The sequence below is a fragment of the Gavialis gangeticus genome, unplaced genomic scaffold, assembly GCF_001723915.1.
Source record: "Gavialis gangeticus isolate Ggan-Ray unplaced genomic scaffold, GavGan_comp1, whole genome shotgun sequence".
Lineage (NCBI taxonomy): Eukaryota > Metazoa > Chordata > Crocodylia > Gavialidae > Gavialis > Gavialis gangeticus.
Window position 1 is genome coordinate 13884618 of NW_017729011.1, and position 17943 is coordinate 13902560.

Consider the following 17943-nt stretch of genomic DNA (forward strand, 5'->3'; position numbering starts at 1 on the left):
TCCGTTCTCCTTCCCATTTCCTCTGGCATCTTCCTTTTCTGCCACTCATCCTTTGGGCCCTTCCTTGCCCTCACCTTCTTTCTCTTTTTAACCAGCTTGTTTCCCCACCTGCTACCCACCCTAACTCTAATCCCCCTCCCTCAGAAGACAGGGTACATATGCACTTTTATGGATTAACTAACTAAGATACATATCTTAGAGAATACAAGCTTTCCTGGAGCCAAGTTCACTTCATCAGGTGCTGTGAGGACAGCATAGAGCAGAACGTAAACTGGAGGAAGTGGTCAGAATGAAATAGGTAGGAAAGTGGGGAGGGAAGGGAGAGAAGTGCTGGGAAAGGCATACAAGCAAAGAACCCATGGGAAGAAAGGGGTCGCAAAAGCTAACTCAAGTAACAAGCTAAGAAACTGTAGCTCTTGTTTAAGCTTACTTGACAGAGTCCAGTTTGTGTATTTCTTATTCCACAATTTCCTGTTCAAACAGGTTTTAAAAGTTTTTCTACAAACAATCCTGAGGTCAGCAACGGAGTGTCCAGTAGGGCTTTGCAAAGCTTCGGGTGGCGATTCAATTCAGAGGAGATTCGGCCCAATTTGGTGGCCAAATCTCCAAATCCAAATTGAATCAGGGGACCAATTAAAAGGTCTAAATTGATTCAAAGCTCTCCGAATCTTCGGAAAAGATTCAGAGAGCTTCAGTGATTTGGGCAGTCCCCGGCATCTGCAGCAGGCAGCGGGACCCAGACTCGGAGCTGGTAAGTAGGAGGCAGGGGACCACTTTAACCTCTGTTCTGTGGTGGATTAATGCACTTTAACCTCTGTGCAGGGGTGGATTAATGCATGGGCCTGTGGGGCCTGGGCCCCGGGGCTCCAGGGACAGCACAGCCCAGGCAGGCATCCTGGCTGCATGCGCCTCCTCCCCTCTGGCTGGGCCAGAACCAGGGCCAGGGGCTAAGGGCAGGCGTGGGGCTTCCTGCAGGTGATGGCAGCTTCCCGGAGCCGTCTGCTGCCAGGAGGGCCCATGGGCGGCCCCACTGCTGCTCCCTGCCATCTGCGGGAGGCCACCAGCACCACTGGGACAGGACGGGATGGCGCCATCTTGCCCTGCCCAGGCCAGCAGACGGGCAGGAGGGCAGCCAGGGTTGGAGCTCCCCCACCAAGTTGGCACCAGTCCTGGCACCAACCCCAGCCCCGGCCCATCCCACAGTGCTGAAGGACTGCAGCTCTGGCTGCACGACACCCATCGAGCGGAAGGGCCAGGCTGGGGCTGGGGCTGCCTTCACCTCAGTGGTGCTCGTGCTGCCTGGCTTGCCCCAGACATGCGGAGGCGGCCCGGTGGACCCAGCTGCAGCCCCCTGGCAGGCACAGAGGGAACCTGCCCTCACCTGGTGGGGAGCCTCCAATTTTCTGTTCGCCCAGGGCCCCAGTAAATCTTCATCCACCACTGGTCCCACGTTGCCCTTTCACACCACCTGATGAAGTGAACTTGAGCTCATGAAAGCTTGTGCGCTCTCTCTACATATAATTGAGTTAGTCTATAAAGGTGCATATCTACCCTGCCTTCTGACTGACTTCAGAATAACACAGCTAACTACCTTCCTCAGGCCGCTGTTGCATGGAGGAGCACATGCTAATGGAAGTAGCATCCATCACTGTCATCCAAACAAGAGCCAAGTACTGTGCAAGCAGGGGAGAGGAGCATACAGCTAGAGAAGCGTGCACCCCCGTGCAGCTGAGCTGCTTCTTTGGGTATACATGTTAAGGAGCAGAAGGGCAAGGTGGGGTCTTTCACGGGAGCCACTATCTGTTTTCCCTACAAACAAGGCAACCCACTTGTGGTGGGGGGGATAACGGCTCTCCACCCTTCCTCACCCAGAGATTTCCCCCCCTTTCCTCAGCAGCTGTCCTCCCCAGTCAGCCTGGCACCGTCTGTATTCGGAAACACTAAGTTACTCCTTGATTTTCTCCTGGACGTTACAGAACAGGAGAGTGAGGGAGATGGCAGCTGTTTCATCATGCTCAGCATAAAAAATTATGGACTGTGGTTTGATAAAATAAGCAGCAGATTGAAATGCCAAAACAATGTACTGATCCACTTTCAAGGGAAGCTTTCCTTCCAGGTGCTAGCCAAGACTAATAGCATCCAGTGTTGAAAAAGCATGGTTGAAAGAAGGACTCTTATCCAACTTGAAACTGCTTTACACCCAGTATGGACCTGAAGGAAAAGTCCACTAGCATCTTTACACATCTACACAATGCAAATAAACAACATGCACACATCACAGAGATGAAGACTTGTATGAATCAATCTCCTAAGCTTGTGGCTTTTTCTGCCTTCCTCATTTTCACAGCTTGCGGGGAGATGGTTCCAGGTTGCAAGTGCCTCCTCATATACACAGTACATGAAATGTATAAAGAAAATAAAGAACTCCTTTTTTTTTCTACTGTGGGACACATGAAGATGAGCTCTACTTCAAAGACTAAACAAAAATGTAAGGGCATTCAATTCTGGCCCATTTATGCTAACATTTTTCCTTTAAAAAAAAAAAAAAACAAACAAACACAGGTTGCAAGAGATTGTCATTAAAGCAACTGAATGGCAGATCTCTCTTGCAAAATAGCCCTCGCTTGCCTGATGCTCCACTGCCACATTCAGGCTGAGAGGATGTTCCACACTTATCTAGCCCACCACCAAGAGATGCAGTTGATGCCTCCATCTTTTTCTACTACTCCTTTTCATTCAGGATAGACCCCAACCTAAGAGAAATGTATAGAGCATCGTTAGTCTGAACTGAAGGTGTTGTGTGTCTGGAGAAGGACCTGTACTCTCTGTAGATGTCAATGCTTCAAATTCCCCCAGAAAGACAGCAGGCGCTAGCACTGCCCTAGAATAGAAGTGCAGGGCCAGACATCCCGTGAACCCACTTGACTTGTAGCAGGCTGGGATGTTAGTATAATACGCATTCAGAAGGACCCTTGATGCAGCAAGTTAGTTCACATTTCCTCTGAGCCGCTGTACCAGAACAGCTGTGCTCACTCCTCTGCTCACTCCTTCCCCATGTAGGAACCAGAGCTGTATTTTGACTAATACCAGCTACGTCACAAATCAACAGGGGTAATTCTACTCTGACCGTGCACGGTAAGAATTCAAGAAAGCTAGGAAAGAAAACAAAAGGAGCACGGTCATCCCCCAGGATGGACTGAGTTTGGGTAGAGGGGTAGAAAGATGCACCTGTTAACCTTTTTCTAGTCCCTTCGCTTCCTCATTTTCATAATGCATTTTTTTTAGTCAAACAGAAGGGGCTGACGACTCACCTGAACCCAAACATTAGATTTCCATCTTAACAGAAAATAATTCCCCTTCCCTTTGGGGAGGTTCTTTGAATGTAGTCATTACAAAGGTTTATAGCTGATCTACGTTCCCGTGCTGAGAATAGTTGCCTGGAGAAAAGAATCCCTCTATTCCACAGAGTCTCAGAACTGCTACACCTGGAGCATCATGCTGCTAGTTAGCACTTGTTTCTAGTAGGCCATGTCTGCTACAGCGAATAGAGTCAATGCAGCCACATAGGGTCTGTCCAGACGTATTTACACATTGGTTCCAAGGCCCACATAGGCTGAGCCTGTTTCACCTAAACACAGTGCGACCATTTGCAAACTATGAGCAAAAAAGCCCAGCTCTAGGGAGCTGGAGAAAATACTCTAACTATACCCTACACACGCATCTGTTTTCTTCAGGGTCATGATACAAATTCCACCATCCAGCTTTTGAAAGGCAGCTCAAAAGACATTTTGATGCTACCTGTTGGATGCTAGGTGGTAGCAGCACATAGCTTTGAAGTACATGACCATGAATTAGCGATTGTCCTATATACTGTAACAGTGCATAACAGTGGCAGTGGAGGAAAGATGTCGAGTTAAGTAAAAATTTACTATTTTTAATCGTAGAAATTCCATCCAGGAAAAACGTTCACCAACTGCAGGTGTTTCCTCAGCCTGATGAAGGGCTTTTAAACCTGAAAGCTTGCTAAGAAAAAAAATTTCACCTGTTTAAGTTGGTTTAATAAAAGATACCAGATTCACCCAAAGAACCCTGTCTGCCTATGTCCTTAGACCAACGCGGCTACAGCCTACGCCCCTGACTTTTAAATAAGAAGCACATGTACTCATCTCTTCCCAGTGAAGCCACCTTGGTTCTCTCCTCTCTTAATCTAAAGTAAAAATAAAACTGACTGAAAGTAGCTGGTTCCTGTGTGTCTGAGAAATGCATATCAAGTTCTTGCTCTTTCTTGTTTTAAAGTAAAAGCTGTGGCGCAGATAGCTGCTCCCCTAAACCACTCCCACGGTGCCCAGAAGCCTGAATATCTTCAGCTGACCTGTAACATAGCTAAACAGCAAAAATCACTGATGAGTTATCCCAAAGTCACTGGGCTAATTAACTTTAGTAAATCATAGATTTCATAGACATTAGAGCTGGAAGGGACCTTGAAGATCATCAAGTCCAGCCTCCTGCCCAGGGGCAGGAAGTCAGCTGGGGTCAAAGGATCCCAGCAAGATAAGCATCCAAACATACCCAAAGTTTATAAATGTAGTAAATACACCTAGACTCACACATTGGTGGTGGAAACACAAAACTGAGGGCACCTGTCATGCACTTAACTGGTCAAACACAGTCATTATCAACAATAGCAAGAACAGTGAGAACCCTGGTCCCAGAGGACAAGGAATTGCACATGGCTGGGGTTTGGTCAGGAAAAGAAGGGCTGGAGACATGCGGTGGGAGAATGCATTTGTTTCCCTCATGCATTTCACTCTCCACTTCAATAACCTATTCCATTTGCTTGGGGCATAGAGGGAGGAATTTGGCCACTATTCACTGAAAATCAGGGACAGGTCCTCTTCAACAGGGGATCCTCTCCTCCCTTTTGGCACAGATCTTTGCAGAATTCCCATGGCTCACACTTAAAAGTCTGTATGTCAGTTCCTACAGCTCTATCCCATTTTGGATGTGGAAGAGGGGATTCTTAAAGTTTGAAAGTCGTAGTGCCAGAATTATTAGTGTGTTCCAATTATACATCAACCCCAAATTTTCAGGTTCCATTTAGGAAAGACAACTTTTCCCTCAAATAAACTCTAGGTATACTCCTTGAACTGCTACTGCTGACACAAAATTTCACAAGACAATCAAATAACCATTTTTGCTGAAGGTACTAAAATACCGCACCTACAAAAGTAGAGCTTGTTGGGGGGGGCTAAGTATAGGTTGACCTTATGTATAAGCTCAGTGGAATTGTTACGGTTCTTTTGGAGGTAAAAAAAAAGGTCAACTTGCAATCACAACACAGTAAGTATGTTTATGCAGCCTTACCCCAGCCCCACCTAGTATTATATATGTAGTATATATAGTACTCTATATATAGCATGTGATCATGTCATATATTATATGTATCTCTCTCTCTCTCATATATATAAAATAGTACAGTATATATTGCAATAGTTATGTGATCATGTCGTGCGTGTGTACTGGGAGGGAGGGAGACAGAGAGAGAGAGCGCACAATAGTTTTTAATTACATGATCACGTACTTTTCCCCACCTTGCTTTGTGGTGTGATCACAGCCAAGTAGTGATGGACACTGATGTCTGTGGGACCCTTGCCTCTTTGTTACAGATGTTTGTAAACACACAGTGAACTAGATCCAGAACTGCTGGGAGAGAGGTGGTTGTTTCATGTTTCAAGAACTTGAACACCAACCTGCAGAACAGGATTCCATCCCTAGCTTCGAGAAGTTCGTTTTCCCACCTCACCCTGGCTCTTTGTCAGGTCTGTCTCCTGTCCCCACACCATGCTCTTTCTCCCAACCACATTGGTGCCCAGTCCTATCATCCTTATCTGTTAGTCCCACCATCCATGTCGCTTCCTCATCCGCACTCAGTTTCCGCACCACTGACTACCTGTCTCACTCCAAGTTTCTACCAAGTGTATGTGAACTGTGAATTTTCAAACATAACTTGACCAAGTTCTAGTGAATTTTCACAGGCAGAGCAAAGGGATCACAACAGCACATGAGATAGAGGCTAGTTCTCCTTGCAGAGTTCACACCCTTGTAATAGAAGAGGGCAATGCTTAAGCTTTCAACAAGAAAGGCTGCCAGAATTTTAACAGGAAACGCAATGCATTTTGCCACAGACTCCTCCTTGGAAATTGATGAACTGCATTGAAACTGACGAAATTTAAGTTTCAATTTAAGCAGCCTGAAAGAGACACCTGGTATTTTGAAAACCTCTTTCTTTGAAAAGGTGAGAATTAGTACTGCATTCCTGTAACACACAAACTCAATTCAAACTAACAGTCAGGTTGATTCAACACCAACAATTGAGAAACTTTCATATCAAATCCTTTCTTGCCAAATATAGTCAGGGTCAAGTAAGGCATCAGCCTACTGGAGATCATCACAATCAATGAAATCTGCTAGGCTCACTCAATGCTAGTATGTCTTACGCAAAAAAGTAATAAATCCTACTCCTTTTTATCAGCATTTCAAAGGAACCAGATTGTCCAGCTAAGAAAACTCTTACAAGTGGGCTGGCATCTGTACACCAGTCTTAGTTGATGCCTAGGAAATGGCATTTAGAGGCTTGCTTTGGGAAATTGGCTTATAGGTAAAGTAGATATACATTAGAATAATGGTCCAGGGCAACAGCAAGAGATAATTGATTTCTTACTGTCTGTAAGAAAGTTTCTCCAGGGCTTGCTGTGTCTGATAGGGATAGACACACAGGCTGGAAAATTGTATGCACGTACCACACTGTTCCACAACACAAGATAAGGTGGCTCCAGCTCACAGTGCCTAAGTGCAGCTGATTTTGGGGAACAGACCAAACTAGAAGACCAGGAAAGCCCAAATTAGGATGCATGCATGTGATGGGCTTGTGAAACCATGGAATATGCTGAAGGACAGAATGTGGACAGAAGGACTGTCGGAGGGGCACGATATATGGACGGGACCCCTGACGTCCTGGTGTCTTGGAAGTCTGCGTTGTGAGCAAGAGCCTCTTTACCCCTTATAATCAACTGATATACTAGACTTTGCATGGTTTTAGGCTCATTAACGGTGAATACTTGTATTAAATAAAGCTTTTCTGTCATTCATTGAATGAGCTGTTGTGTCAGTCTTTTATACGCTAGTCCTGAATCCCATTTCATGACTTAACAGTGGGAAGCCCCTTAACTGTATGACATGGCCCTGTGCACCAGATTGGGCTGGCACATGAGACCAGACCCAGTATATGGCTCAGGAGCCAGCACAGGATCAGACCCAGCATGTGGCCCCAGACCTGGTGTTTGGATTGAACTTGGTGCACAGGGTCAAATTCAACATGTCAGGCTAGACCCAAGGCACATGGCTCCAGAGCTGGCAGTGGGTCAGACCCAGTCCATGGCCCAATACCCAGCAGCATGCCACGTTGGTGGTATGGTAGGCTGGCTGTGGGCCCTGTCTGGAACGTGGCTAGAGGCAGCCTCAGCTCCCTAGCTCCTGCTACTCAGTTTCTGCAAGGAAACATTCTGCCCTGTTATGATCTTTCCAAGCTCTTTGCAACAGAAGAATTGCTCAGCTACTTCCCTGTAATCAAAAATGGAGTGAAAACGGAGGGCTGGCATTTTCCAAGAGTGCTTTGCATCTAACAAGGGGTGGGAACCACTATATGAGAGCATCAGTCACTAACAGGTTTAAGTAAAGCAGCTTTGAACTGGTTGAGTGGGAACCTGAAGGTCGGTGGTGCACGTGCATGTCTAACTCCCACTGAACTCCACTAGTGGTGCAAGGAAGAACTGTAGGGACGGGCAAGCTACAGGAAAAAGAAAACCTGGGAAGAAGTATTGGAGTGGGTAGAAAATGAAAACAGGGTTGAGTTCACTGCCCTTCAGGGCTTTGGAGAAAATCCCAGTCGCCTCTTTGCGAAGGCAAACACAGCACTGTAGTTCAATACCTATTAGGGCTCTGATACGGATACAATGAGGCCCACTTGTCTGGGAACATAATGTACACATCCTTAGACAAACACAGAGCCACTTTAAAGTACTGCAGGACATGGACTAGCTCAAAAACAGTGTTCAGGTCAAATAAAAGAATGGAATTTAGTGCTAGCACCACCACTTATCTGAGCGATTTCCCAGAAAGGGACAGCATTGCTTCATCCCTAAACACACTGTTCCTGACCCATGTACCCAGATTTGCTCTAACACAACAAGATAGCTGATCAGCAATCTCTGCTGTGCAAAAATTTACATTTATAAACACAAATCCTGGAGCCGGGCTGAGAAGATTCAGTTGGAGGGTTTCAACCTACATTCGCTCACCTATCTTCAAGAGAAGCCATGGTACTGGGCTGCATTGTAGCTGTGCTCAATTTGTTGCCTCTCCTCCGTGCTAACCCCCTGCATTGTGATTTCCAAGTTCCACAAATCCCAGACAACACTACAGGCTCCAAGGTAAGAAAAACCCTGTGAGAGTCTTGCTTTTCCAGATACCTGCTCTACTAATGTATGCAGAGACCAGACAGGAACTACAGAGTGCAAGAAGTTCATTAAAATGTTTGACTCTTATGTACAGCAAATATAATTTACATTATAAGAAGCACTTCTCAAACCTACAATCCTAGACAGTATATTAACATACAGAATTAGGATCCCAGGACACCCAAGTTCTCCTAGTTATGCAGCAAGTTAGCTGTAACACCTTCTGTGCCTCAATTGTCTTCATCTATAAGACAGGTGAAATATTTTCTCACCTACCTTACCAAACACTAACATTACTAAACTTCAAGTACTTTCTTGCCTGACCTTTTCACTACTTTTGCACCAAAATCCTATTAAACAGCATATTAAGTCAACATACAAGTACAAAATATTAGTTGTCAGAAGAGCTTGTAGAAAAAGAGAAAATAGTCTGTATATATTTTTTTACCAATTTGTCAGTGAAAGAACTTGGCAGGAGCAGAGACCTGCTTACCCGAGGACTGGAGGAAAATCATTTATTTTTCCCCACTTTGGAAGACCAGAAATGAATCCTTGAGTCTCTCCTTACCCATCCTTTTATTTTTGCAGCTGTTGGGGAAATGGTTCTACGTAGCTGGGGCCTCACAGTTCCCCCTTCATTGGCTGGAGATGACACTGATTGATAATGGTTACCTCCAGGTGGACCCAAATGAGCAGGGGCAGGAGTTACTCATCAACCAGCACGTCTCAGCGTAAGATCATTCATTCCTCATTACCCTGTCCCACCCCACCTTAGCAGGTGATCGTTAAGCCCTAGGATTCAGCTTTCCAAACAATGCCATTTTTACATCTTGTTACCCCACTTTCTCCACAAACTTCTCAACATAAGGTTTAATTGGCATAATCTCAGTAGACAGAGGAGGGACAGGTTCTAAAGGGCTTCCCGCCCCGACGCTTGCTCATGTGTGGCTGAATGTGCTCTCATCATGCCAGAAGTCACTATCAACATCACATCTTTGCCTCGACTTTTCTAGCCTCTGTTGTGGCCTTGGCAGTGAACCTCAGATAGGTTCTGGGGCCAGGGAGAGGGGGTTAAACACCTCTTCCCCCACTCAAACTTACTGCTGGCTGCAACTGTAGACTACAAATCCCAGAAGCACGTGGAAGCAGGAAGGGTCCTACTGTGAGTCTGGACTGCAAATCCCAGAGACCTCAGGGGCAGCAGAAAGAGGAAGTGAACACACAGCCCATGCTGGCTGTGCCAAAGAGCAGTGCTGTAGCGCCCCCAGGCTTCTGGCCTGAGCCACTGCAGACATGTGGCTGCATTGCCTGAATCAAAAGTAAATGTGTGTTTAGTTGTTTCTCAGTTTAATCTCTGCTTTTTAAACTAACCTGCAAAGACTGAATTGATTCAGCCTTAGGCTTTTTTACTGTACTTAGCTCATGGGTGCAAGTAGATGCCATTCCACAACTTGTACTAATGATCAAGGTGTGATTAGATAACCTGGTGATCCCTTCTAAACTTAAAATCTATGTTCTCCAAGGGTTTTTTCAGACAAGAGCATCTTTACATACACATACCCCAGTTATACCACATGTACATTTTCTCTCTCTTTTTCTTTAGGATGGATGAATGTCTCACAAACAATTCAACTTATTTTGAAGTCACTGTTGATAATGCAATACTAATCAAGAATGGTAAGGATCCAGTGCCAAAACACGCAGAGGCATAATGAACATTTGGGAGGGAAGGGGAAGGCTAGTGTGCGTATGGGAGGGGTGGTATTATACAGATTTTTACTTCTGATAAGATTTGTTTCCCATTCCACAGTTTGTTCAGGGAGGAGTACAGAAACCACCCCATCTAAAATCTAACAGGTGGGTTGAAATGATCCCTTCCTCAGTGGGACAATTTCTTGCAGACATTTAAGGGGTTGTTGGTCCATAAAACAATCATGACAGATCACAAATCTGTCCATGGAAACACAGCTTGAGAGAAACCAACCACCATCCTGCTCACCCTCACTCAGAAAAACAGACAGTCATTTTAAATAGTTTTTCTTCTCCTTCAAAGGCAGATTTTAAAACTAGATAAAACATGTTCCGACAAGATATTTAAAAGTCTTACTCCAGAATTTGATTTCTAATCATTGGAGTGTGTCACTAAGTGTGTCACTACATTGGTGAGTGTTGCATCATTTTCTGGCACTGGCCAGGAATGAACCCATGTCATGTCAGGCCAGATGGGCTGGTGCAGAAAGTCCTCCCTTTTCATAAAACCCCAGAAAAAATAAAAGTCCTTTCCAAGCACAAGACAGAGCCGTGCAGTGAAGAAGTGAAGAGGGATCCACAACAAAGAAAAGGAGAACAATGCTTTTATTACCTTCATTGCCAGAGTCGCCGCAAGACACTGCATAGACATCTACTAAGTTAATGCTCAGCACGGTAAAGTCTATGAAGCCTAAGTATCTTTATGAATCTAGCCCAGTGATTCTCAAGCAGGGTGCCACAGCACCCTGGGGTGCCTTGAGAGCCTTTCAAGGGTGATGCAGGGTGCCACAGATTTTAGCATTGTTAGGTGTATAAACATGATTCACAAGATAAACCCAGAGATTTCAAATAGGAATCCAAAAGGCAGAATTTCAGAGCAGATCACGTAAGAGAATACAGTTAGGGATCAACATACAACCACTTGTGGATGCGTGCATCAGGGACTCATAAGCCAGCTGCAGATATTTTCCTAAAGACAAGAACTAGGTACCTTTAGTTCCTTAAAATCCCAGGCCTCTGTCTAAACAAAGCTTGATAAACTAAGGACCCACTGCAGCTTACACTGAAATCAATGGAAAGGAGTTGTACTGGGACCTACTGAAGGAGTTATAGTTATTTAGCAAGTGGTAAGACTGTTCCACATCAATCCCTACAGATTTTACAGAGCCCTTCTATATAGAAATCTGAGCTGAATTAATATCCTAACTGCCCCCAACCTCTGATTCTGTTCCCTTGAAGTCCAGAACCGACACACCATGGGGAAGCTTATGAACAGCAGTTCTGAAGACATCTTACTAATTCAATTTGAAATGCAAAAGGAGAAGAACTACACAGGATTGTATCTATACGGTAAGCAAACCCCAGAACAAAACTCCTTGAAGTTGCACTCCGATGGTGTGAAGTTTCTCACATACTACTTGCCAAATGAAATTATGGGGCAGAACTTTAGTGCTGGTAACTCTTGCAATGCCTGGTACTTTTCCAGCAGCCACATGAATATGTGAGAATGTCAGCTTTTTTTTTTTTTTTTTTTTTTTTAATTAAAGTCAATTGCTAACTATCGCGATGGCAAAGGAAATTTTGAGAATTAAGTTTTCAAAAGGTAGAAGGCACGCAATAACCTCACATCTGATGTTTTCCTAGATCTTTTATAACTTTTTCTACCCCCTTCTCAGGAATTTGAGGGCTTGACTCCTGGTCTATAGATAGTTTGGGGTTGGCAATACCGGCTGGTATAAAACCCTGTCACTAGTGAGAGTGCTGTGTTCCTCCACAAGGCATAGTTTAAAAAAAAATCTCAAGTAATCGCTTAATTTTCTAGAATGCCTTATTCTCTCTAGCCTCACTTCAGGCTGAAGTCTACCCTGTAATATCTCCATCTTCTCTCCCCACAGTGGTTCTATAGAGAACTTGCAAGCACAGTTACTGCTTGTACCCCTCAAAGCTGGTAACTTTTTTATTAATAATACTCACTCAGTGGAATATTAATAATAGGGGTAACACCGCAGCACAAGTGAAGGATATGGAGCGGAGAGCGAGAGCAATGCCTGAGCCTAATTTTGAGCCCAGATAACTGCAGCTGTTGCCCTTTGGGGTCACCTCTGCTGACAGTGTTCAGGAAAAACTCAAACCAGGGCAAAAGGCACACTGCCAAGTTGGCCCCCTCATCATCACAACCCAGATGCAACAAGCTCAGTAAAGGGGACTCCACATACCCTCACCTACATTAGGACTGAGAAGCAGGCATGCTATCCCTTGCTCCATCTACATTCTCCCTCTATGCAGCCCCAATTTTCTGTCCTTTCTTTGCTTCTATTATTACTCGGCCTTGGTGAGGCTGCAGCTGCGGTACTGCACCCACTTCTGGGCTCCACACTTTAGAAAGGACGTGGAAAAGATTGAGAGAGTCCAGAGGAGAGCCACGCGCATGATCAGAGCTCAAGAGAACAGGCCATATACGGGGAGGCTGAGAGGCATGGGACTCTTCAGCCTGGAGAAGCACAGGCTCGGGGGGGACTTGGTGGCAGCCTATAAGTACATCAGGAGTGTGCATCAGGATCTGGGGGAATGACTGTTCCTGATGACAAGGTCTAACAGTTACAAACTGCTGGAAGACCATTTTAGACTGGACACAAGGAAAAACTTTACCATCTGGGTCTCCAGAATCTGGAATAGACTCCCCCCAGAAATGGTGCAAGCACCTACTCTGGATACATTCAAGAAACACCTCGATGCTCACCTTGCTAGGATCCTTTGACTCCAGCTGACTTCGTGGCCATTAGGCAGGGGGCTGGACTCGATCTCATGAGGTCTCTTCCAGCTCTAACGTCTATGAAATCTAGTAGCTTCACCTCCTTCATCTTTTCCCTCTGTCCTGCCCCCAGCTCGCGCACCACTCAGTCTCTCCCCTGCCTCCTCAGGCAGCAGCTTGGCTTCCCTCCCACTGGACTGCCATCTTTCCTAGGACAGCCTGACTTCTACATACAAAAGCTATAAGCTCAATGTGGTGCCCTGCAGAAATGGCCTGAGAGTACCAAAAGATGACGGGCCTCCTTATAATCGCCCCGTTCCAAAGAAACAAGTCCCAAATATTGCAGGAGTTGGAAAAGCCTGTTCTGACTTGAGGGAGAAGGGAAGAAGCAAGGGTGAGTACCAAAGAAGTTGGCATCCCATTGCCCAGCCCTGCCTGGCTCCCCTCCTGCCAGGGAAGATGCAGGGGGCTGAGGCTGCCTGGAGTGAGCAGCTGACTGCAATGCAGCAGGGCCAATTATTACTGGCCCAGGTTGCTTATTAGAAGTCAGACAAAAACTTTGTTGGCCTGTCCCCTCAGAAAAGCTGGGGAGCAAGGAGATCTGGTAAGCCTCCACCTGCCTCCCTGGGAACACAATGAAACCACCTGTGCTCCCTGGAGGCACCACATCCCCTTCTCGGCAGGGCTGGCCCTACTGAAGCCAAGAGGATAGAATAACTAAGATAAAGTAGGTCTGAGACACACCGTGGTTTGAGCCTGGGATGTTCAGCACTACAGCTCTGATTTTCTACCACCGAAGCAAAGCAGAACCTCCATTAGCTTCCAGGGCTGGAAGGTGAAAGCATACTGCATAGACCAGCCATCAGAAGGGAATACCCCAAACGCCTCACAGGCATATTAGTCTCCCACGGGGTATATGCTTATATCTCATATACAGCATAGGTGGAATGACATGAATGGAGATAAAGAATTAAGTGTGTCAAGAGAGAAAGGGAATCAAGACATGAGAATAGGAACAGGAAATGAGACATCATAATTATACACCTATGTATGATCAGGAGATACACATCCAGGTCCTGCTCCGTGATTCTCAAGTACTTAAGCTTATGGTTTCTCTCTTTCTAAACAGTCCGGAATCAACCCCCAAGTAAAGTTCACTTGAATGAACTCAGGGACCATGCTGAATGTCTGGGCCTCAGTGAAGAGAAAATAGTTTATGCACCGTGGAAGAAGGTAATGTTTTCTTTGGGGATTCGTAAGAGTCATTGCCCTGTTTGCAGTGTCCTGAGACATCAGGACACCCTGCAGCTGGGAGAAAATAAAAGGCTACAAAGCATTTTACTTAAAATGAGTCAATAGCTGTACATCACCAAAGGGTATAGTCTTAGGGAAATTTTCAAAAGCAAAAGTGACTTAGGAATCTAAAGTCCCATTTTAGAGGGTGACTTGGCATTTACGTCCCAGAGTGCTTGGGGTACTTTTGAAAACAAGACTTCTGTGTTTTTAAAAGACATTGTACCCAGCAAACAAATCTCCATGTGACAAGTGCAACAACTAGCGCACTAAAAGCAATCACACAATCAAACCCTTTCTTACGGCCTGGAATAGGAATCAAATAAAGAAAAAGAAATCTAACCATATTCCCCCCCAGGCCATTAACTCTATCTTGCATTTCTATAGTATTATTCATATCAGAGTAATTTATAAGTCACACATTGTAGGAAAACATCTCTTAATATTCAAATGCAACCTTCTCTGAGGTGGAACATGCCACCAGTTGTACAATTCACAACTACCCGGATGGTTTAGGATTGGAAGTTAAGAATGACATATTTACCTGAAACTACAAGAGGTATTTCAAGTAGGAAGTACTTGAATTTAGCCATAATCAACTCATTTCACCTTGATGTCATAGAAAGTGTCAGCTGAAAGGAAGCACACATCAGCCACTTCTCCAACCCCATTCCAAAGTATTTATTTAGTTCAAAAGAAAAAGTGCTACCTACCAAAAGACCAACCGTGGTTCTTATAGAAGTGGAATTTTCCCTTAAAAGTCTCTTGTCCAAGAAGTAACCGGGCCCATGAAACTTTTGATAGGAACTCGGGCAGAGTCACACCATCTTGCATATCAGCAGCTGGTTCAAGGACTTGTGTCCAAAACTGATAATACCAGTAGGATCCTTTTCCAGAAAAACTGGTGATGGAGAAGTAAGTCTTTCCATATGTTGTCATGTGTCTCCTTCTCCTAAGTGTGATCTGCTTGGTCTCTTCACAGATGTCTGCATTAGTAAGGAGGGGAAAAAAACCATCCCCAGGTAAATCAAGCAATTCACATCTTAGAGACAGCATGGTCCCAGAGAAAAATTCAGTATTTTCATCCAAGAGAAGCAGAGGATTTCCTCCTGGGGAATTTCCCCCTGTTTAATATGAAAGTGTGGGGACACCAAAGGAGAAGTGCTAGAATTAGAACTCTGAAATGACTGCTGCCACTATCCCAAGGAGTCGGGAGAACAGACCTCCTCAGACTTGCATTTGCTCTCTTTCCACTTTGAGCAGCAAGTCCTTTCTCTAGTCAATTTGGAATCACCTGTGGGAGCAGCTACTTGTTTCTATTGAGGTAATGGCAGGTTGCTGTGAAGCTAAAGATACAATCCTGTATTTGTTAGGTTTAAATTCTGGTAAAATCAAACTCCTAGAAAAACAGAGACAGTAGGAATGGTTCAGGTCCATCTTCCTCTGAATCTTTTGACAAGTAAGCTTCCTCTGCAGCGAATGAGGCACAGATTATTGCATCCCCTTAAAAATGACATGAGAAGTAGAATGACCTTCTCTGATATTTTCAGTCATTTCAGGATTAGTAATAACAGTTCAATTCAATATATTTAAATTGCTTTGAGGCCTTCTTTAAGAGTACAGCCTTTTACCCAATTCCTTGTGCTTCTAAAAACTAAATTTCAACCTTTTTAATTCATCCTATTAAGTTTCCCCTATTTTCTTCAGAGTATCCAGACTGTGCAAGTCGCAATGCAGTGCTGCTATCAGGTGTTACAGAAGTTAAGTTCTTATTTTACATTACACTCAAAGGTCTGCTTTGAACCCAGCTTGCCTTACCCTTCCTTCCAGAAGCATTCTGTGATCAATCAGCAGCAGAAGCTGGGGAATGGGGTCCCCTCCATGCACTAAATGTTAGCAGTGGGAAAATGCAATGTATACAGTACCAGTTCCTCCCACAAGGTGTTGCTATCGGCATATTTAGAAGCCAAAGTTCTTTTACCAGCTTGATCAGTCTGTAGAAGCGATACCTAATGTGGTTGCTGGCAATAACCAGGAGGGCCTTTCCAGTCCAGTATTGAAGAAAAGCTCAATAAAAAGAAATGGTTTTCTTACTAAAGCCATACCCACACCAGTTGCATTTATTTCCTGCTAACCATTGTCTTGAAAGGAACCGTGTCCAAAGGAAGAAACCAAGCCAAGCAGCTCTGAAGACCAGGAGCACCCAGCTGCAGTCACAGCTTCATGCCAAGGATAACTCCTAGCAAGCCAAAACAACTGCTTTATCACCTCTTCAGTAAATAAAGTTTTTCTTCATTGTTTGAATGGGTATTGCTGGCAGAACGAATCCCATGGATCACAGGACCTGCTCTTCCAGAAAGAGAAGAAATGGGTTTGTAGAAATGTAACTACAGCTTGTACAAATGCATAGTTAACAGGCCACCTTTCCTAATGGGAAAGAGGAAGCAGTTTTATTTTCATTTATTTTCACTAATGAGGAAGCATGTATAGGAAGCTGAAGGTGGAGAGGCGTTGGGGGACAGATCAGTCTGGACTTCCCCTGCTTAAATGCTCTTCCCCTTAGCATCCACTTGGAGAAAGAGGTCTAAATAACTGCATACAGCCCATGGGCCTGGGCCCACAAAACCCCCTCGATGGCTGGGAGGGAAGCCAATGCATATACAACTAACTCCATGGGACAGAGGGTGATAAAACAGAAATGGGACCGCAGGTCAAAGGTTAATAATTAGGGTGCCAAGAGAAGACACCAAGTAGAGAACACCAGCTAGTACCCACTGCCCCTTGAACAAATATAAGGAAACTGTGGATCCCACCTAGTGAAAATGCCCAGAGCCATGCACTGATGAGTGAAAAAGAGGACAGCCCCAGGGTTGACTGTGTTGCCCCAGGGCCTTTGTCCTTGCCTGGTGGAGGGACAGCATGGTCAGGCCCAGGAGCAGGTTGACCATAAGACACAGGGACATGGTGGGAGTAGGCAATATTTAGAAAATAAGGTGGGGGAGTGCAGCCAGCCAGACCACTGAACTAGGTAAGAATATAAATGCTGTGTTTAGGTATCTTAAGTATCAGATAATATATCAAGACTAGCCAGCAGAGAGAACTTCTTACCATTTTATGAAATAGTAGGTCAATAAATATTTTAAGTAATAGATAATCCAAAGGCAAAGGATGTCATTTCTATATTCCTTGAAATAGCCTGAATAATATTAGTGAGATGTGGGCAAAATTGCAGCTAAATGCTTCTGCACACAAGTTTGGCCACCAGAAATAGTTCAGTTCCAAGGGAGACTCTATTAAAAACAAAAAAACCCCCACAACTGGAGACTAACATTTAAAGCAGAATGGCCTGGACAAAAGCATCTTCATGAGAAGCCCAGCAGGTCAGACAGCAATTTCCCAGAAGAGCAGTTTCCCAGAACACTCATCACTTCGCTACGGAAGTGTCTTGCGTCACTTCTCCACAGACTTGTGATACAGGGAAATACTAGTGGCCTCTTTCACAAATAGTAAAACCAAGATGCCGACAGAAGTTTTACTACAGGTCAGGAATTGACCAAATCTTTAGCCCTAGTCCAGGGATGTCACCCACTAGGCCAGTGATTCTCAACAAGGGTGTTGCAGGACCCTGGGCTG

General features: G+C 44.9%; 1 protein-coding gene across 2 annotated transcripts; it reads left to right on the forward strand.

Annotated features, from left to right (window-relative positions):
• The first annotated feature begins 8230 nt into the window (after window positions 1–8230).
• Window positions 8231–16614, forward strand: LOC109292893 (alpha-1-acid glycoprotein 1-like). 2 transcript variants are annotated; one of them, XM_019510529.1, is made up of 6 exons: window positions 8231–8489; window positions 9105–9247; window positions 10120–10193; window positions 11505–11615; window positions 14147–14250; window positions 16460–16614. In XM_019510529.1, the coding sequence occupies exons 1-6, from the start codon at window positions 8376–8378 to the stop codon at window positions 16544–16546; spliced, it is 633 nt and encodes a 210-aa protein (XP_019366074.1). In that variant the 5' UTR covers window positions 8231–8375; the 3' UTR covers window positions 16547–16614. The 2 variants fall into 2 exon arrangements, with proteins under 2 accessions (XP_019366074.1, XP_019366073.1); XM_019510528.1 differs by lacking the exon at window positions 16460–16614 and having other exon boundaries at window positions 14147–15935.
• The last annotated feature ends 1329 nt before the right edge of the window (window positions 16615–17943 follow it).

Coding starts and splice junctions, on each gene's coding strand:
- LOC109292893 (XM_019510528.1), top strand. CDS start 8,376: ATGGTACTGGGCTGCATTGTAGCTGTGCTCAATTTGTTGCCTCTCCTC. Junction 9,248..10,119: donor ATCAACCAGCACGTCTCAGC/GTAAGATCATTC, acceptor CTTTTTCTTTAG/GATGGATGAATGTCTCACAA. Junction 11,616..14,146: donor CACAGGATTGTATCTATACG/GTAAGCAAACCC, acceptor CTTTCTAAACAG/TCCGGAATCAACCCCCAAGT.